General features: G+C 43.3%; 2 protein-coding genes across 2 annotated transcripts in view; one reads left to right on the top strand and one right to left on the bottom strand.

Annotated features, from left to right (window-relative positions):
• Nucleotides 1-22,451, bottom strand: part of ccnjl (cyclin J-like) — a 120,774-nt gene that overhangs the window by 13,573 nt on the left and 84,750 nt on the right. The gene's annotated exons all lie outside the window — the stretch shown is intronic.
• Nucleotides 16,620-22,325, top strand: LOC144505501 (gastrotropin-like). Its single transcript, XM_078231625.1, has 4 exons — nucleotides 16,620-16,743; nucleotides 20,432-20,607; nucleotides 22,025-22,114; nucleotides 22,201-22,325. Exons 1-4 carry the CDS (start codon nucleotides 16,677-16,679, stop codon nucleotides 22,252-22,254), a joined length of 387 nt encoding a protein of 128 aa, XP_078087751.1. The 5' UTR covers nucleotides 16,620-16,676; the 3' UTR covers nucleotides 22,255-22,325.

Raw genomic sequence — 22,451 nt, 5'->3', positions numbered from 1 at the left:
TAATAAATAAACTTAAAAGTTAGAGTGCTCTACGGATCTACATGATTTTATCCAGTACTGCTGTCCAAACAGTGGAAACATACTACCGGGTGAATGGCTTTGTCTACAGCGCATTCAAGTTCTATTAATTGACAACAATGCATTTTGAAATCAACAGATTACAGAATACTCTGTGGTTCCATCAGGTTCAATGCAATGCTGCTTTTTAATAGTCAGCCTCAGTAATCTACAGAGAGCCATATCTGCATCTTTACTAGCAGCAACTTCTCTTATCTTGAAAGCTACAGAGTACATAGAACATAGAACAGTACAGCACATAACAGGCCCTTCGGCCCACGATGTTGTGCCGAGCTTTATCTGAAACCAAGATCAAGCTATCCCACTCCCTATCATCCTGGTGTGCTCCATGTGCCTATCCAATAACCGCTTAAATGTTCCTAAAGTGTCTGACTCCACTATCACTGCAGGCAGTCCATTCCACATCCCAACCACTCTCTGCGTAAAGAACCTAACTCTGATATCCTTCCTATATCTCCCACCATGAACCCTATAGTTATGCCCCCTTGTAATAGCTCCATCCACCCGAGGAAATAGTCTTTGAACGTTCACTCTATCTATCCCCTTCATCATTTTATAAACCTCTATTAAGTCTCCCCTCAGCCTCCTCCGCTCCAGAGAGAACAGCCCTAGCTCCCTCAACCTTTCCTCATAAGACCTACCCTCCAAACCAGGCAGCATCCTGGTAAATCTCCTCTGCACTCTTTCCAGCGCTTCCACATCCTTCTTATAGTGAGGTGACCAGAACTGCACACAATATTCCAAATGTGGTCTCACCAAGGTCCTGTACAGTTGCAGCATAACCCCACGGCTCTTAAACTCCAACCCCCTGTTAATAAAAGCTAACACACTATAGGCCTTCTTCACAGCTCTATCCACTTGAGTGGCAACCTTTAGAGATCTGTGGATATGGACCCCAAGATCTCTCTGTTCCTCCACAGTCTTCAGAACCCTACCTTTGACCCTGTAATCCACATTTAAATTAGTCCTACCAAAATGAATCACCTCACATTTATCAGGGTTAAACTCCATTTGCCATTGTTCAGCCCAGCTTTGCATCCTATCTATGTCTCTTTGCAGCCTACAACAGCCCTCCACCTCATCCACTACTCCACCAATCTTGGTGTCATCAGCAAATTTACTGATCCACCCTTCAGCCCCCTCCTCTCAGTCATGAATAAAATTCACAAAGAGCAGAGGACCAAGCACTGATCCCTGCGGCACTCCGCTGGTAACCTGCCTCCAGTCCGAAAATTTTCCATCCACCACCACCACCAGAAAAAAATGGAAACATGAAATAAAACGAATCGCAACTTGATTAATTTTCGAAATATATTTCAGATTTGACTCCCCCACCCCACACACAAACACACATTCCAATACACAGGAGAATGCATGCATATTGGACCCATGAACACTTAATTTGTACATCCGCTGACACTTGGAGATCAGATTCTCCCCATACCACGTTAGAGATTTAAATTTTTATCTTCACCCCTTGCATGTGTTCAGGCCTTTTTGGACTCTCTGCTAAACTGGGCAGTTGAGGTTTCAGTCAAACAGGATCCAAGCACCTTATACCTGCGCCCTGCCAATTCAAAACCCTAACTGAGGATTAGGTTCAGAATAACTAGACCCCAACTCGGCAACATTGAGACAAAGGATTGAAACAGACCAGAGCCAGCAAAAGGAAAGATAATTGGAATAAAGGTACCCCCTCACCAGTTGAATGTTGAAATCACAACACTTGAAAGAACTGGTTTAATGCAACGTTTAATTATTTCTCCACCTCTCCCATCCAGGCCCTGACACACCATTAAACCTGAGTACCAGCGCCACCATCTGTCTGTTTTTGGAATTTCCATGAACAAGTATCCTTAGGTGCAGCGTGTGTTTGCTCAGTTTTCTCATTCTTATTCATTATCCAGTCGGCGGTTTGAAATAGGAATTAAATAATGAAAGTGTTTATAAGGTGCATTCTGTACATATGGGAAATATGATATTTATATGATGTTGTTAAAGTGCTTGTGAAACACGCTGCATTACTCAAGCAACTTAACACTCCAGTTATTGTAGGTATAATCTAATTGTAACACGAGTCTAGGACAAACAGGAGATTTCTGTCCCCACTAACCTGAGCACACCTGGGTTACCGTTTGACAGATGTACCACTGCAGCTATTCCCCTTGGTTGAGGGTCCGTCACGAGAGGATATAGTTTTAGGATAAGGTTTAAGTTTTTTAATTTATTTATTAATGTCACAAGTAGGCTGATATTAACACTGCAATGAAGTTACTATGAAAATCCCCTAGCTGCCACACTCCAGTGCCTGTTCGGGTACACTGAGGGAGAATTTAGCATGGCCAATGCACCTAACCAGCACGTCTTTCAGACTGTGGGAGGAAACTGGAGCATTCGGAGGAAACCCACGCAAACCATGGGAAGAACATGGAGACTCTGCACAGACAGTGACTCAAGTCGGGAATCAAACCCGGGTCCCTGGCGCTGTGAGGCAGCAGTGCTAACCACTGTGCCAGCGTGCTGCCCCAGGGCAGGAGATTTGAGAAAAAACTTTTTCACTCAGAGGGTGGTGGGAATCTGGAATGCACTGCTTGGGAAGGTAACGGAGGCCGGATATCTTACAAGCTTTAAAAAATATTTGGATGAGCACTTGAAATATCATAACAATCGAGGATATGGGACAAGTGCAGGAAAATGGGATTAGCGCATCTTTAGTGGTAGTTGTTGTCGGTGCAGACTCAATGGACCAAAGGGCTCTTTCTGCACTGTATGATGCTGTGACTGTCAAACTCCCCACCTAATTTATACTTAACAAATGCTGATATTGCTAAAACATTTCATTGGTTCTGAGACATTAAAGTTCCAGCGCTGCCCTAAAAATTATGGACATTGGTGTCCAAGTAAAGATATAACTTGGATGGCATTTTTACCAGGTTAGTGGTCAAAAATTGGCAAGTTGATGGTGAGGGAGTTCTCGATTTAAAGAACGGACTGAAGGAGCGGAGAGAAAAATTAAAATTCTACACAGAGCATCAAATGCTTTGGCACAGGAAATGGTTAAGGCAGAAAACATTGCATCACTAAAGGGGAAATTGGACAATTGAGTATACAAGTCCAAGGAAAGAAAATAGGCCAGTGGGATTAGTTTTGAATTGTTCCAGCAAAGAACAAGCATACACAGTGGGTTAAATGGCCTCCTTTGTGTTGCATGTTTCAGTGTGTGTGTGTGTGTGTGTGTATGCTATGTACAGTGCAAAATATTTCCATGTTTTATTCAAAAAGTACATGAAAACACTATTGATTGGTTGGGTTGCACAAGGAACAATTGTGCGTTTGTTAGCAGGCAGCACGCTGACTCCAAAGGGAGACGTTCCTGGAGCAGGCCATGAATAAATTTTTTTATCTTTTCTAAATTATTATTTATTCTTTCTTGGAATGTGGGCACAAGGGCAAGGCCAGCATTTGATGCCCATCCTTAATTGCTTGGAAACTGAGTAGCTTGCCACACCATTTCAGATGGCAATTAAGAGTCAGCCACATTTGCTGCGGGTCTGGTGTTACATGTAAGCCGGACCAGGTAAGAACAGCAGATTTCCCTCCCTGAAGGACACGAGTGAACCACATCTGGGTTTTTAATGACATAAAAACAGGAAACGCTGGAAAAAATTCAGCAAGTCTGGCAGCGCCTGAAGGAGAAAAACAGAGCTAATGGTCAGAATTTTACCGGCCTGCCCGCCACGGGAATCGGAGCGGGCGAGGGGCGGAGCATGGGAAGGTCCACTGACCTCAGGTGGGATTTTACAGTTTCAGGGCTAGCGAGGTTGTAAAATCCCACCCAATGTTTCATGTCCTGAAGGAGAGCCACACAGGCTCGAAGCATTACATGCATTTTGCATTGTTGCTACCTGTGTTTGGCAAGCCGGCTAAAATTTACATTATATTCAAACTAACACTCTCACATCAAGGCAAAGCAGACATTTTGTCCTAATTTGTGATGTGCTAGATGGAATCACAAGGGACAGCCTTTGTCTGATCTGTCATTTCTGAAATGTGGAGTTTTGCACAGATAATATTCCATTATTGTTGCTGGAATCATGTGGGGATTTGGTGTGTTCTAACATTTTAGCATCAAATGCAGATTTCCAAAAGTCTGTCTGAATAAAAATAAAACAATGGATCATTCTTCAGGCCCCCCGAGGGAACAGCTGCAGAATTCAGTGCTCACTTGTTGCTTCAGCAATTTGTAACTATGTCACTGGAAATAAAAATCACACTTTTGTTTAGCTTCTTCCCCCTATAGCTTGAAAGAGTGGATCTATTTGCAAGTTCACGTCCTTCCAAGTTCTTTTATTGCATCTAGCCTCGATAAGGCTATGAGGCTTCAGTTTTCACAGAACCACAAACTAAAGCAGCATGTGATCCACAAACATTGGTAGGAATCCAATACATTGAAAAATGTTAAATGATGGTGGTCTTTATTTGGCAGTTGCTGCTGGGGCATCTGTTTTTTTGGGGGGGACTGTGTTAGCTCTGTTAATGATGTTTGGCAGTTCTTGTGAACATTCCACTTTCCAAACATCGCTTTAAACCCCTTTCTCTCCTCCACCACCCGCCCCCACCCCATCCCATCCCCGCCTCCACCCCATCCCCGCCTCCACCCCATCCCCGTCCCCACCCCCATCCCCACCCCATCCCCGCCTCCACCCCATCCCCGCCTCCACCCCATCCCCGTCCCCACCCCATCCCCGTCCCCACCCCATCCCGATCTCCAACAATAAGTGAGGAACTCATGGGCCTCTCTGTGAAGAAGGTGGAGACTATCTGTGTCACCACTTTCCCCTTTCCTACCCACCTAAACCTATCCCCCTCCCCCTCCACCATGACTACTGCCAGGCTCCCTCCTGCCTAAACTTCAAGGCTGCATTTTTCTCTATTTTCTACCATCTTCTCTCATGACCATTTAGAGATTGTCTTCTCCAGGAACCCTGTCTCCTGCTTCCTTGACTTAATTCCTGTTAAATTGTTGGCCTTTCTGACCCACGTTAGCTAACATTGTGAATGTTCCAGACCCTTTTATAAAGACCACCACCATCATATCCCCTCACCAATTAGAAAATCCACCCTGGAGCTCTTCGACCTTGCAAACTGCTGCCCCAACCCTAACATCCCATTTTTTCCCCCCAAAGTCCTTGAATAACTTCTCCCTGACAGGTTGCAGCAGGCTTTCACAAACTTCATGTCATATTTGACCCTGAGAAGGGCACTCAACCACATTTCTGTTCCATCACCAAAACCACCAGTTCCACCTCCATAACAATAGCACACTTTATTCAAGCTTCAACTCATCTGCTGCAGAAACCCTCATCCACAGCCTCATTACCTCAAGACTTAAATATTCCAAATCACCCTTGACTGGTCTTCCAACATTCACCCTCCATAAACTTGAGCTCATCCTAAATTCTACTCCACATATCCTAGCTCACACCAAGTTTCATTCACCCATCATGTATGTGCTCATTGACCTATATTGGCTCCCAATCCAGTAATACCTCAATTTTAAAATTGTCATTCACATCTTCGAATCACTTTATGGTCTCCACCCTCCCTCGTTCTATAATCTTCTCCAGCTCTGCACACATTTGAGTAGTCCCACTCCCCTAATTCTGGCCTTGTGCACATTTCTCCATCATTGGTACCCATATTTTCAGCCTCCTAGACTCTAAGCCTGTACAAGAGGAGAGAGTGGCCTCGTGGTATTATCACTGGACTAGTAGTCCAGGGACCCAGGGTAGTGCTCTGGGGGCCCCAGGTTCAAATGTTGGCAGATGGTGAAATTTAAATTCAATAAAAATCAGGAATTAAAAATCTAATGATGACTATGAAACCAGTGTCAAGGCTGATTGTCGTAAAAGCCCATCTGGTTCACTGATGTTCTTTAGAGAAGGAAATCTGCCAACCTGACCTGGTCTGTGACTCCAGGCCCACAGCGATGTGGTTGACTCTTAAACGCCCTCTAAAATGGCCTCGCAAACCACTCAGTTCAAGGGCAATTAAGGATGGGTAGTAAATGCAGGCCCAGTCAGTGAGGCCCACATGCAATGAATTGAAAAAAAGCTCTAAAACTTCTTCCCTAAACCTCTCTGATTCTCTACTTCACTCTTCTCCTTTAAGACACTCCTTACATTCTGCCTCTTTGATGAAGCCTTTGATCATCTGTTTTACCATCTCCTTACTGGTGTCAAATGTTGTTTGACAATGCTCTTGAGAAGCACCATGGGATATTTTGCTGCATTAAAGGAGATACAGAAATGCAAGTTGTTGCAGCCATCTTTCAAATCAATTCCCAACTTTCCCAAGACTCCAGGACAGTATATCTCATTGACTAGACCACCAGCATGGTAGCTGTAACTATATCTCTTACTGAGACTTGCTGACAATTTCACTTTGAGTGCTTAAATCTGATGGAATGGGACATAAAGTTTTCATATTCCGTGTAGTCAACTTTATTCCATCCCCCAAACCCTGTTGCTAAGGAGGATAGAACTCTTCAGTAAGATCCAAAATAGATTACTATCAGGAGATGGTGGTGTGGTGGGAATTTCACTGGACTGGGAATCTAGAGGCCAGACTAATGTTCTGAGGTCACAGGTTCAAATTTCACCATTTAATCTGGAATTGAACACTAGTCTCAGTAATTGTGATCATGAAATAATCATCAATTGTCATAAAAACCCACCTGGAAGGAAGCCTTCCACATCCTTACCTGGTCTGGCCCGACATGTGAATCCAGGCCACAGTGTGGAGGTGGTGGTCTAGTGTTATTGTCACTAGACAGTTAATCCAGAGACACAGGATAATGCTCTGGGGACATGGGTTCAAATTCTATCACGGCAGGTGGTAAAATTTGAATTCAATAAACATCTGGAATTTTTTTTAGAAACCATTGTCAATTGTTGTAAAAACCCATCTGGTTCATTGAGTCCTTTAGGGAAGGAAACCTGCCATCTTTATCCCATCTGGCCTACATGTGACTCCAGACTCACAGCAATGTAGTTCACTCTGAATGGCTGAGTCAGCCATTTAGTTCAAAGACAATTAGGGATGGACAACAAATGCTGGTCTTGTCTGTGACCTCCATATCCTGTGAAAGAATACATTTTTAAAAAGGGAAGGGTTGTCAACACTAACCCCCCCAACTCTGCACCATAATCCCTAGAGAATAACCTAGTCGAGCACTGGAATTTGGGTCAGATGTGGTTCATTCTGTGAGCAATCTCAAAGGGTCTCGGTTTTGGGGTTATTAACCTCCATAAGCCGAAAAGAAGAGCCCAGGAATGTCGTACATTCTCCAGATAGATAACTTTCATAGTCAGCCATGTGGTAAACATCAGAAACTCTGGCACCCAAAGAGAGGGGAAAATAGCAAGACTCTTAATTAAAAATAAGAACTGAAAGGCAGGAAGTCAGAACAGCACACTACAGCCACAAATATTCAATTGCCCTCAGGTCTTTGTCTGAACCTGTACTAGCCCAAATGTAGGAAAACGCTTGTGGAAAAAGTACCAATAGCATCATCATAGAATCATAGAATCCCTACAGTGCAGAAGGAGGCCATTCAAGTCTGCACTGACTCTCCGACAGATAACATTTTTCTGTGGAGACCTCTTGATGGATCTCCTGCAATGGAGCCAGGCTTGCAAAATGCTTAAAGCCACATGAAAGAACAAAGGAATGAGAGAACAAACTACCCCTGGTTGCCGTGAGGAATTCTTTACTTTGCAATAGATCTTTCCCTCACTAACACAGAACTTCCCTCTGTCTGTGACTTGATGATACAGGCAGCTCTGGGCACTGTGGTTTCAAAATTATTCACCCAGTTAAATCATGCAGTTTGTAATTTCATACAAATATTCTCACCAAAAAAACAGGAAAACTTGCATTTACAAAGCAGTTTCCTCCACCGTTGTACGTTGCAAATTGCTTTACGACCAATGAAGTGCTTTTGAAGTGTTGTCGCTGTTGCAATGTAGGAAATGCAACTGCCAACTTGTGCACAGCAAGATCCCACAAACAGCAATGTGATAATGGCCAGGGAATCTGTCTTTGTGACGTTGATTGACGGATAAATATTGGCCAGTTCACCATGGATGACTCCCCCACTCTTATTCTAAATAATGCCATGGTATCTTTAACATTCACCCAAGCAGGCAAATAGGACTTTAACATCTTATCTGAGATACAGATTTTAAGTATTTTCAGTTGGTTTATAAAATTCAATAAATGATAAATCACAACCTGGGAGAGGGGGTTAGCTTCTCAGCCATCTTGGTGAACTCACCCCATGAGTACTTGAACCTTTTGGGACTACAAGCAGATCCAGGTTCCTTCTCCAGTCTGTTCTGTAGAATCCCTACAGTGCAGAAGGAGGCCATTCAGCCCATCGAGTCTGCACTAACCACAATCCCACCCAGGCCCAATCCCCATAACCCCATGCATTTACCCTGCTAATCCCCATGACACTATGGGCAATTTAGCATGGCCAATCCACCTGACCTGCACATCTTTGGACTGGGGAGGGAACCGGAAAACCCAAAAGAAACCCACGCAGACATGGGGAGAATTTGCAAACTCCACACAGACAGTGACCCAAGCCGGGAATTGAACCCAGATCCCTGGCATTGTGAGGCAGCAGTGCTAACCACTGTGCCACCGTGCCTCTCAGCTGATTTCAAAGGAGAATGGTGGCAGTGCTTTCATTGCTCAGCTGCCACTATTTGCCTGCTTGGGTGAATGTTAAAGATCCCATGGCATTATTTTGAATAAGAGTGGGGGAGTCATCCATGGTGTATGGCCAATATTTATCCTTCAATCAATGTCACAAAGACAGATTCCCCGGTCATTATCACATTGCTGTTTGTGGGAACTTGCCGTGCACAAGTTGGCAGTTGCATTTCCTACATTGCAACAGCGACAACACTTCAAAAGTTCTTCATTGGTCGTGAAGCAATGTGCAACGTACAACGGTGGTGGAAACTGCTTTGTAAATGCAAGGATCATTTCACTGCTGTTTCCATTCACTGTCCAGAGGCCCTGTGGGATCAGCACCTACACACATTACCGGGCGAGGCAGGGGAATGTTCTCGGTCACACAGCCTACCCAAGATCATTGTCAACACTCAAACATAAATAATAGTCACTTAGATGACACACAAGAGATTGAAGAGCGATCCTGGAAATGTTCTGCATGAAAACATCAAAGCCTCCAAGAGGGAGGAACAGAAGGGAGAAAAATTAGCAGATAAAAATAATTAGGCCATGTGACTGAGAAAATTCTATGTTGTTCTGTTTAATTATCTTAAGTTTACAGTGGAAAGTTTCCAAAGGGAAATACATTTTTGTATTTATAATTATAAACATGGATTTTGCATGCTGGAATTCAGCCAGACAATACAAAAGTTTTCTGATTCAACCCCATCTACTGTTAACAAAGGGAAGTACAAGCAATAAGGAATGCATATGGAATTCCAAGTTACTAAGGGACAACTGGAGTAACCCGCAAAAAGGCTTCTCCTATTAAATTTCAAGAGTTTTCACCAATTTTCTGACGTACAATAAGTAGAGCGACCAAGCGGTTAATCTTAGTGTTTGAGCTGAGACAGGCTTTTCAACATTGGAAAAGCATTGGGGCACCCAAAGAGAGTTAAAAGTTTATTTATTATCGTCACAAGTGGGCTTATATTCACACTGCAATGAAGTTACAATGAAAATCCCCTAGTCGCCACACTCCGGCGCCTGTTCGGGTACACAGAGGGAGAATTCAGCATAGCCAATGCATCTAACCAGCACGTCTTTCAGACAGTGGGAGGAAACTGAAACACCCGGAGGAAACCCACGCAGACACGAGGAGAACATGCAGACTCCACACTAAACGTACAGATTCTGCACAGTCACCCAAGCCAGGAATTGAACCCAGGTCCCTGGCACTGTGAGGCAGCAGTGCTGACCACCGTGCCACGGAGATAGATAGGGCCTGGGTGGGATTGTGATCGGTGCAGACTCAATGGGCTGATTGGCCTACTTCTGCACTGTAGGGATTCTATGTGCCGCCTAGGGAATTCCTCTCAGAAGTTCCCACGCAAGGGTTTATATGGAAAATGTCCAAAAGTGCTGGACAATTGCACTGCGCTGGGAACCATCCCACAAAGGGATTTAAATCGCTAACTTCAGATGATCCTGCCAGTTACACCAAAAGTTACTCTGAAACAGTTAGAAGAAATAAAAGCTCTTGTACCTTCAGTATAACTATTTTAAACACCCAGACCGAGACCCACACGGGAAAAAGATACAAAGGTCTGAAGTCACGTACCAATCAACTGAAGAACAGCTTCTTCCCTGCTGCCATCAGACTTTTGAATGGACCTACCTAATGTTAAGTTGATCTTTCTCTACACCCTAGCTATAACTGTAACATTATATTCTGCAACCACTCCTTTTCTTCTCTATGTACGGTATGTTTTGTTTGTATAGCGCGCAAGAAACAATACTTTTCACTGCATTCTAATACGTGTGACAATAATAAATCAAATCAAATCAAACTCCAGAACCCCCATCCCCAGACTAATCACACCTCCGGGGCATTTATAACCCCTCCACGCCCCACCTCCCCCCATGAGGTTCCCCCCATCCCCATTCCCCACCGCACAGAACTCCCCCTTCCTCCTCAACCCACAGGCCTGTCTCTTAAGCCCTCCCCCCAGCCCAACTCCCCAATCCATCATGCCCCCTGCCCCACTCAAAATTAAAACCCAACTCCCCCTTTAACCAAACCCCCCGACCCTATCCCTCCCTCACCTTCTTCCCTGCTTCGCCTGCTCATGGCGGCTTCCGGGTTCCTGGAACATCTGGCACAGCTGCTATTGCAAATCTGCAAACTGAGATACTCAACAACTGCACACCCAACCGTTTATAGTAAATGTAGTAACAGATATCATGGGATCAGACCATCAGCTATTCAGCCTTCAGTAATGACTCCAGGCATAGTTGGACAAAACTTGGGCATCATATTAAAATTAGGAGGGATTTAATTGAGCAGGAAATTACTTTCCCACACAAAAGGGTAATGGAAATCTGGAACTACCTCCTGCAAAAAGCTGAGGATGTGGGCTCAATTTAATCCTTTTAAGACTGTATTGGCATTGTTAGACAAGAGTATCAAAGGATATGGAGCCAAGGCAGCTCTATGATGTTGAGAAATATAACAGCCATGTTTGAGTTGAGTAGCTGAGTAAACTGAATGAGCTGATGGCCTAATTGTGTCCCTGTGCCAAAAGATAATGGGCGGGAGTTTATGGCCTCCCTCAGGCGAGAGCGGAAATTCCCGCCCGAGGCCAACAGAGATTTCTTTTGTCAGACCCTCGCTCGCTCCGATTCCGTGGCGGGAGAGGTGGTAGAGTTCCGGTCTATATGTAATAAATAGATCAGGGTAATAGTTTGTGACACAGAACTAGGAAGTTGTTTCATCCCAATGAATCTGCAGGGATTGGGTTTCCAAGCTCAACCTTGCAGGAGGGTGAGATATTAGAGTTGTTATTAGCTGCTCTGTCACCAAGGGAGGAAGATGGGTTTAGTTGAGTTTTTTGAAAGAGTAACAAAGAAGGTAGGTGAGGACAGTGCAGTTGCTGTTGTCTACATGGACTTTAGCAAGGCTTTTGACAAGGTACCGCATGGTAGGTTGTTGCATAAGGCTAAATTCACGGGATCCAGGGTGAGGTAACCAAATGGATACAAAATTGGCTTGATCACAGAAGACAGAGGATAGTTGTAGAGGGTTGTTTTTCAAATTGGAGGCCTGAGACCAGCGGTGTGCCTCAAGGATAGGTACTGGGTCCACTGTTATTTGTCATTTATATTGATGATTTGAATGAAAATTTAGGAGGCATCATTAGTAAGTTTGCAGATGACACCAAGATTGGTGGCATGGTGGACAGTGAAAAGGTTATCTATGATTGCAATGGGATGTTGACAATTGGGCCAATTGACTGACGAATGGCAGATGGCGTTTAATTTAGATAAATGCGAGGTGATGCATTTTGGTAGATTGAACCAGGGCAGGACTTACTCAGTTAATGATAGGGCGTTAGGGAGAGTTATAGAACAAAGAGATCTAGGGGTACAGGTTCATAACTCCTTGAAAGTGAAGTCAAAGGTGGACAGAGTGGTAAAGAAAGCATTCGGCATGCTTGGTTTCATTGGTCAGAACATTGAATACAGGAGTTGGGACGTCTTGTTGAAGTTGTACAAGACATTGGTAAAGCCACACGTGGAATACAATGTACAGTTCTGGTCACCCTATTATAGAAAGGATATTATTAAACTAGAAAGGGTGCTGAAAACATTTACTAGGATGCTACCAGGACTGATGGTTTGAGTTATAAGGAGAGACTGGATAGACTGGGACTTTTTTCTCTGGAGCGTAGGAGGCTTAGGGGTGATCTTATAGAGGTCTATAAAATAATGAGGGGCATAGATCAGCTAGATAGTCAATATCTTTTCCCAAAGGTAGGGTCTAAAACTAGAGGGCACAGGTTTAAAGTGAGAAGGGAGACATACAAAAGGATCCAGAGAGGCAATTTTTTCACACAGTGGGTGGTGTGTCTAGAACAGGATGCCAGAGGTAGTAGTAGAGGTGGGTTCAATTTAAAAAGTGTTTAGGCAGTTACATGGGTAAGATGGCTATAGAGGGATATGGGCCAAATGCGGGCAATTGGGACTAGCTTCGTGGTTAAAAAAAGGGTGGCATGGACAAGTTGCATTCTAAGTACTATATGGGATTAAATGATCCCAAAATAATCTCATTCATTTCCCAGTCATTGGTTCAAGGGCACGAAAGAACCTTTGAGCATGTTCTTCCATCACCAGGAAATACTATCAAACAGTGGAAACAAAGAAAAAAGGATAAAATGCTTGAAAAGGAGCACTATGGATCTTTTAAGCACCGCAATCTGTTTTCTTAACTTCAACTGGCTTTGATCTGTGCTGAATGACTTCATGCTTGTGGAGCCTCAGTGAGAAGTCTGCATGCTAAAGCAAGCTCATCATTTCAACAGTGTGGCCAATTCTGAAGGTCAAGGAAATCAGTTTCACTTGTATCCTTGTCTTTACCATGAATGGAGCTATAAAAAACAATAATTGTTATAACTAAGCAATAAAGGATGGAATTAATATGCAGCACTGAGTCAACGGCCTCGTCATTGGAAGAGATGTACTTTTATTACACTCGAGCTCTTGTGCTGTAGTGCACTGACCTCAGGTAACTTTCAATGTGATCTTGTGGCAAGATTATTACACAACTTTATTTTAATTTTCAGCCATTTGCAGTCATTTCTACATTGGTTCTTATCTGCTCTAACAAGGTGAGTGGATCTGGCTCTGTCCTCATGCCATGCATTTCTGAGACAATGTTCAAACTGTCAGTTTATTTCCCAGAAATGAAGGGATTCAGTCCCTCCTGCAGCCAATCAACAAGACTTCTCAAAGTACTCACTGATGCAACTGGTGAGAGTGAAAAGTTAAAGCTTCACTGTTTGGCAACCTGGTCAAAATAATAGTGGCCAGCAGTAGATAGAAGCCTGCTCATCACATTTTAAATGAGGTGGTGACTGTTCGTTCACAAGTTTCTCACCAATATCTTTTTCCATCCTCCCCTGGAAATGTTGGCTCCTGCTGGAGTTCAGGAGTTCAATTCCTGAAGGAGCAACAAGCCTCCAGTCGCTTGCCCCCAAAGCTTGGTCCAGGCAGTTAGCGTCAGTTTGACAGCGAGGCAGTGAAAGGTGGGTAAGTCAATTCCTTCCCCAACTTTGGCAACATGAATTTTCCAGCAATTCCAGTGGGTATTTGTGGTGATTGTCCCTTTAAGGGCAACACAGCAGGAAAGGGTCACCTAGTGTGGTTGACCAATTGTGACTCAAAGTGGGTAATCAGCCGAGGGCCCTCTTAGGCAGGAGACCCTACCATTGTCAGAAAGGTTGAACAGTGTCCACAGTAGCAGAGACTGAGGAGACACTCTTGATGTTGCAGAGACTTTTGGCGTACTGTGATATCATGCTGATTTGAGCTTTACATATGTGTAAGATTTGTCTTGTCCATCCAATATTCAGGTCAGCCCCGACTCTCTCCACCAGGAACAATATTACCTAGTGCCACAGACAGTAACATTAAATGGAATAAAACAAAATGCAATGGAATTTGTATCATAGTTACTATAGGTAATTAAAAGGGCAAGAACCCAAAAGTTGGATGATATTGAGAGTAACTTCTGGAAATATAGTTCCACTATGTATTTTTTATTGTGAAATGTATATTTATTACACTAAATAAATCTACAAAAACCATGGAATGGTTGTGAATCCAGGCATTGCATAATATTAATCTGCTCAAGGCGGTTTACTCTGTTTGTTCCCATCAGCCAAGGCCAGTACCAACACTCAGAGTGATTTTTTTTACATTTTTCTGTGGGCATCACTAGGCCCACATTTATTGCCCATCCCTAATTGCCCCTGAGAAGGTGGTAGTGAGTCACCTCCTTAAACCGCTGCAGTTTACATGATGTAGGTACACCCACAGTGCAGTTAGGGATGGCATTCCAAGATTTTGACCCAGTGACAATAAAGGGACGGTGTTTTAGTTCCAAATCAGAATGGTATGTGTCTTGAAAGGGAACTTGTATGTGGGGGTGTTTCCATGTGCCTGTTGTACTTTTTCTTCTAGACGACAGCATTTGCAGTTATAAAAGATGCTTTTGAAGAAGGCTGTGTGTTGTCACAGTGCATCTTGTATATAATACACACTCTTGTCACTGTGTGCGTACCACCTCTGTGTGGTGGCGGATGGGGTGCTGATCAAGCAGGTTCCTTTGTCCCGTATGGTGTTGAGCTCATTGAGTGTTGCTAGAGCTGCACTCATTCAGGAAAATGGAGAGTGTTGCATCAAACTCCTGACTTGTCCTTTGTAGATGGTGGGCAAGCATTAGGGACTCAGGAGATGAGTGACTCAGTGCAGAATTCCCAGTGTCTGGCTTGCTCTTATAGCCAGAGTATTTATGTCACTGGTCCAGTTAAGCTTCTAGTCAATGTTGATGCAGGATGATTTGACGATGGCAATGCCATTGAATGGAGTCAGTGACTAAAGAACAGAGTCTATGTGGAGACTGGTTACCTCCTTCCCAATATCCAGAAATGACACAAGGAAACCTGAGTGGAGGAGGGCCTTCGGAACTACAGATCCAAAAATCAACATTTTCCTTCAAATTTTCACCTCATGCCAATCTGACACTCTAAAACAATCACACAAAAATAAAAATGGGGGATTTCCCCACAATGGACTAGTTTTTGTATGTGTTGACGTGTGCGTGCATGCATGTGTGTGATGAGCAATAGCTGAATAACTGTCCAACACTTGAATAATACATTAGGGAATTACCATTACCATCTCCATCCCAGCAGCTTCAGATTAGAGATGATGTGGAGCTGTTCCAGGAACCAAGTGGTTCCAGGTTTCGTTCTTGTTCTGTGCTACGTTCCCTGGCCTCAGTTTGGAGGGTCTACAAAAGTAAAAATGAACCAGGGGTCCCTGCTGCTGATCACCTTCCAACGTTCTAAAGGGCATGTGGAGTTTTCAGCAAGAGATCAGAATCATAGAACCTCTACAGTGCAGAAGGAGGCTATTCGGCCCATCGGGTCTGCACTGACCACAATCCCACCCAGGCCCTATTCACGTAACCCCACATATTTACCCTGCTAATCCCCTTGACACTCGGGTCAATTTAGCATGGCTAATCAACCTAACCCACATACCTTTGGACTGTGGGAAGAAACCGGAGCACCCGAAGGAAACCCACACAGACACTGGGAGAATGTGCAAACTCCACACAGACAGTGACCCGAGGCCGGAATTGAACCTGGGTCCCTGGCGCTGTGAGGCAGCAGTGCTAACCACTGTGGCACCGTGCCACCTGTCCGGAATTGGTCTTGACTGCCCAGGTGGTGGTCACTTAGTTTGCAGGACTATGAAGAAATAACAGGGGGGTGGGACTAATTGGACAACTATTTCAAAGAGTCAACATAGGCATTGAGAGGGTGTATCACGTCCTTCTGTGTTGCATAATTCTACCTTTGTATGATTCTACGGAATGACTGATGAATGTTTGTGTGCTCTGCTCCAACAGAATTCTGATGAAGCACCATCTCCCAGTGCTTTTTATTTCTGTCTGTCCTTTGGTTGGCTCACCTTCTGTGCATTTACAACCTTTTTTTGCATTTACAAAGATAGATGTGTTCAGCTTTAGTAGAGTTAGCATCAAGGACAATGATATCCATGTCAATGACATCCATGTCAATGACATTTTCAGTGCATTGTACATTTTATGCCATAAAAATTATGTCATTACCTCATAATATTGTACAAAGGAACATAAAAATTTGGTTAATAAATCATTAGGGTGTGACTGCTCCATGTGTATAAATACCAGGCAGACTGGTTACTATATCCACTGGCTTCTTTATTTCCAAACTCATTGAGTGCCTGATCTCCGCTCTGTCATTATGGCTTTCACCGGCAAGTATGAAGTTGCAAGTCAGGAAAACTACGATGAGTTCATGAAGGTCCTAAGTAAGTTACGCTAATTGATATAATAGTTTTGGTCAAACAATGTTGCAACAAATGATGTTTCTAGTGATGTTAATTCTACAAATGTTGATCCCATTAGGCTTACTGAGTTGAACTTCACTGCAAAGGATTTGAGATTTTTTAAAAAGCAGCTTTCTAACAAGGAACATAGATGTCAATGCGAATGGTGATTTGTCACTGGGTGGAAGTATGAATAAAATGTGAGGTGCAGCATATATTGGACTGCAACACAAATGTGCTCCAGAGATTGCTGGGGATCTTTTCATTTTGTAAACTACCCTGTTGTGTAGCTGTGACTGGTGATAATGTGTCAAGATTAATCCATCACTCATATTGTTCCATCCATCTGTCATTTCAGCAGTGTCCTCAGAATGGGTTTATTTTGTATCTGGCTGGTCTTGAAAATTGATACACACCCCCCACTGTACCCCCACCTCCCAGTCCAAACCAGTAACAGGGAAGATTCATTTTAAAGTGACCAATAGATTCTCTGTCCATTTCATTCAAACACAGCAGAACTGTTTGAGAACTCAATAAACATGAATATTTGAACAGAATGGTTTGCTTTTGGCAATGCCTGTAGACTAAGAACATTATTCAACTTGAGAAATCTACAGAAGAAAGACGTGGGCCGGTGTTTAAATTTATAGTCAGATCAGCCTCAAGGTTTCACCTTATAGTCGTCAGGATAAGATCTTGGATGCCTCCTTGCCAGGGAAAAAAGCCCAAGTGTTTCCTTTCTTTCCTCAAAACGCAGTCCCTGACATGTATTGGCTTATGCTTGTTTCTGCACTGTCTCTGGAAGTTGAATGTTCCCCTTGTTTCTTGGTGACTAAACAGGACACAGTACTCAAGATGAGACAGAAACAGAAAATGCTGGAGAAACTCAGCAGGTCTCCACAGATGCTGTCAGTTCTGCTGAGTTTCTCCAGCATTTTCTGTTTTTGTTTCAGATTCAAGCACCCGCAGTGTTTTGCTTTGTGCTCAAGGCGAGGGCTGGCAAGATCCCTGGGCAATTTATCACAGCTTCCGCTCAGCTGTATTCTATTACTTCAGTTATTGTGGTTCAACAATCTATTAGTTTTGTTGACTGCTGTCCTGCATCGGTTCAAGATTGGGAGGCAAGGGATGAGATTGCAGAGCCTTTGGCTTTGATCTTTGGGTCCTCGCTGTCCACGGGGATGGTGCCAGAGGACTGGAGAATGGCGAATGTTGTTCCTCTGTTTAAGAAAGGGAATAGAAATGACCCTGATAATTATAGACTGGTTAGTCTTACTTCGGTGGTTGGTAAATTGATGGAAAAGGTCCTTAGGGATGGGATTTACGACCATTTAGAAAGATGCAGGTTAATCCGGGATAGTCAGCACGGATGTGTGAAGGGCAAGTCGTGCCTCACAAATTTGATTGAATTTTTTGAGGAGGTAACTAAGTGTGCTGATGAAGGTAGGGCAGTTGATGTCATATACATGGATTTTAGTAAGGCGTTTGATAAGGTCCCCCATGGTCGGCTTATGATGAAAGTGAGGAGGTGTGGGATAGAGGGAAAGTTGGCCGATTGGATAGGTAACTGGCTGTCTGATCGAAGTAAGAAGTTTAACAACACCAGGTTAAAGTCCAACAGGTTTATTTGGTAGCAAAAGCCACACAAGCTTTCGAGGCTCTAAGCCCCTTCTTCAGGTGAGTGGGAATTCTGTTCACAAACAGAATTTATAAAGACACAGACTCAATTTACATGAATAATGGTTGGAATGCGAATACTTACAACTAATCCAGTCTTTAAGAAACAAAACAATGGGAGTGGAGAGAGCATCAAGACAGGCTAAAAAGATGTGTATTGTCTCCAGACAAGACAGCCAGTGACTGGATTAGTTGTAAGTATTCGCATTCCAACCATTATTCATGTAAATTGAGTCTGTGTCTTTATAAATTCTGTTTGTGAACAGAATTCCCACTCACCTGAAGAAGGGGCTTAGAGCCTCGAAAGCTTGTGTGGCTTTTGCTACCAAATAAACCTGTTGGACTTTAACCTGGTGTTGTTAAACTTCTTACTGTGTTTACCCCAGTCCAACGCCGGCATTTCCACATCATGTCTGATCGAAGACAGAGGGTGGTGGTGGATGGAAAATTTTCAGATTGGAGGCAGGTTGCTAGCGGAGTGCCACAGGGATCAGTGCTTGGTCCTCTGCTCTTTGTGATTTTTATTAATGACTTAGAGGAGGGGGCTGAAGGGTGGATCAGTAAATTTGCTGATGACACCAAGATTGGTGGAGTAGTGGATGAGGTGGAGGGCTGTTGTAGGCTCAAAGAGACATAGATAGGATGCAAAGCTGGGCTGAACAATGGCAAATGGAGTTTAACCCTGATAAATGTGAGGTGATTCATTTTGGTAGGACTAATTTAAATGTGGATTACAGGGTCAAAGGTAGGGTTCTGAAGACTGTGGAGGAACAGAGAGATCTTGGGGTCCATATCCACAGATCTCTAAAGGTTGCCACTCAAGTGGATAGAGCTGTGAAGAAGGCCTATAGTGTGTTAGCTTTTATTAACAGGGGGTTGGAGTTTATGCTGCAACTGTACAGGACCTTGGTGAGACCACATTTGGAATATTGTGTGCAGTTCTGGTCACCTCACTATAAGAAGGATGTGGAAGCGCTGGAAAGAGTGCAAAGGAGATTTACCAGGATGCTGCCTGGTTTGGAGGGTAGGTCTTTTGAGGAAAGGTTGAGGGAGCTAGGGCTGTTCTCTCTGGAGCGGAGGAGGCTGAGGGGAGACTTAATAGAGGTTTATAAAATGATGAAGGGGATAGATAGAGTGAACGTTCAAAGACTATTTCCTCGGGTGGATGGAGCTATTACAAGGGGGCATAACTATAGGGTTCATGGTGGGAGATATAGGAAGGATATCAGAGGTAGGTTCTTTACGCAGAGAGTGGTTGGGGTGTGGAATGGACTGCCTGCAGTGATAGTGGAGTCAGACACTTTAGGAACATTTAAGCGGTTATTGGATAGGCACATGGAGCACACCAGGATGATAGGGAGTGGGATAGCTTGATCTTGGTTTCAGATAAAGCTCGGCACAACATCGTGGGCCGAAGGGCCTGTTCTGTGCTGTACTGTTCTATGTTCTAAGATGTTAATCCAATTAAGTCCTCTAGATTTCCTGCAGAGGCTCATCCTCAACTGGTTCAATATTCTTAGGGTATTTTTGTCATCCACTTTGCCATTTTACATGCAGTATTTCACACTTGTCTGAATTAAGATTTATCTGTCATTGTTTGGCCCTCTCACGTTTTGCTCCAATCATCTGCAAATATGACCAATTTGCATTGGAATGCATCCGATTAGCGTAAATCAGATTGAGCCAAAAGCTAAGGCTGGAGGCATTGCAGCCAATATTTCTCCAGCCCCAACATGACAACTCCTATCAGTACCTATTGTTTTCTCAATAATAACACTCCCTCTTTTCCTTTAACCTTGTGTTTTGTTGATTTTGGTCACAAAATGAAAGGCACAACCTGGTTAGGGATTTGAACAACTTAGAAAAAAAAAATGGTGAAAGAAACAGCATTTGGGTAACCCAAAAAAGCAGCAACATTCTGTAATATGGAAAGATGCATTTAGATACCAAGAGACTGGACAACAAACCTGACATACCAGTTATTTACCCTCAGAATATTCTGCTGATATCATTGAGAAGGGAAGGAACGCCAAGGTTATTACAGAAGTGACCCAAAATGGAAATAATTTCACCTGGTCCCAAGTTTACCCGGGAGGCAAAACCATGAAGAACACATTTGTGATTGACCAGGAATCAGAGATGGAAACTATGGATGGCAAGAAATTCAAGGTGAGCATGGAAAAATGTTTGTGTTGTACACAAAATGTTGAGCTTATTTCAGCTATTCATTACTTCAACAGTCAGATATAATAAACTTTATTTATTCGTGTCACAAGTAGGCTTACATTAACACTGTAATGAAGTTACTGTGAAAATTCCCTAGTCGCCACACTCCAGCACTTGTTTGGGTACACTGAGGGAGAATTTAGCATGGCCAATGCAGCTAATCAGAAAGTCTTTCAGATTGTGGGAGGAAACCGGAACACCCAGAGGGAACCCACACAGACATGGGGCTGAACCTGCAGACTCCGCACAGACAATCACCCAAGCCAGGAATCAAATCTGGGACCCTGGCGCAATGAAAGCAGCAGTGCTAACCACTGTGCCATCAAGCAAACAAAGCATTTAGAAATATATTTTAAAAGTCATCATGTTAGATATCTACCTCCCAAACAAGTGGAATGGACTTGAGTGTTCTGGTCTCTGTCATGCTGGCCACCTCTGCTTGAGAATGTGGCAAGTTAGAAAGTAACCCTTGCAAATAAAGTGCACATTTATTATCTTCTGCTGAGCTAGCTGACCCAAAATGTTTGGCCTTCCAGCTAACAGGGGGCAGTTCAGGCAAGATTTTCATTCAACAATACCTGTTGGTAATCTGCATGCATAGGAAACATGTGAAGGTAGTATTGAGCTCAGGTGCATTGCATGCTGTGGTCAAATACCAAATGGCCACCTACTATTTAGGCTCTAATGGACTGTGCTTGTAAAGTTGTGCCCCAATATAAATCAGTGTCTATAGGAAGGGAAAATCTCGTTAAAATTAATAATCTGGCTGTAATATTTATTCTTTGAGGGCCACACTAAGGATGGCACGGTGGCACTGCTACCTCACAGAGCCAGGGACCCAAGTTCAATTCCCAGCTTGGATCACTGTCTGTGCGGTGTCTGCACATTCTCCCTGTGTCTGCATGGGTTTCCTCCGGTGCTCCAACTTCCCTCCTCAGTCCAAAAGACGTGTTGGTTAGGTGCATTGGCATGTTAAATTCTCTGTGTGGCAGAATAGGCACCGGAGTGTTGCGACTAGAGGATTTTCACAGTAACTTCATTGCAATGCTAATGCAAGCCTACTTGTGACACTAATAAGTAAACTTAAACAACATAAACTTAGTTTCTCCCCAAAATACTACTAGACAAGACTTGGAATTCACTTTTTTATTTCTGTATCGAATAGCATTTCTGCATCTCTCATCTGAGGGCGCATTTTTAAGAGTTGTAAATCCATCTCTTCCGTTTTGAATTTTAGTAACACATAGCCGAGTTGATCTAAATAAACCAGGGGAAGTGCCATTTTATTATGAGATGGAATGTCAATATCACAAATACACAACTCAATACTGAATCTAGTTTTCTTTTTTTCCAAATTTAGGCAACAGTCAAAATGGAAGGAAATAAGATAGTTTGTGACTTTCCAAACTATCACCATACTTCAGAGATTGAAGGAGGAAATCTTGTCGAGGTAAGTGTCTTCAGTTAGAAAATGAACTCAATATGTCGCTGAAAAATGGGCATCTGCTAATTTGTTTCATTTTCTTTTCCTGACAGACCTCTACATGCGGTGGCATTGCTTACAAGAGAACTAGCAAGAAAATTGCCTAAGACTGCAAAACTCCAATTGCCCATTTGGAAGTTAAGAATGTATCGCAATACATTTCAACTGTATTTTGTAATAAAAGGGTAACAATTTGTGTGTTGATTTTTTTTCTTAACGATACAATACCATTCTATACCACACAACTACCTTTTATTTTCATACTGACAACTACAGTCCTTTCTCAAAGCTCAAGTCTGATAAT

The sequence above is a fragment of the Mustelus asterias genome, chromosome 16, assembly GCF_964213995.1.
Source record: "Mustelus asterias chromosome 16, sMusAst1.hap1.1, whole genome shotgun sequence".
Lineage (NCBI taxonomy): Eukaryota > Metazoa > Chordata > Chondrichthyes > Carcharhiniformes > Triakidae > Mustelus > Mustelus asterias.
Note: the sequence above shows the minus strand (reverse complement) of the source record. Positions and strands in the feature narration are given on the sequence as shown.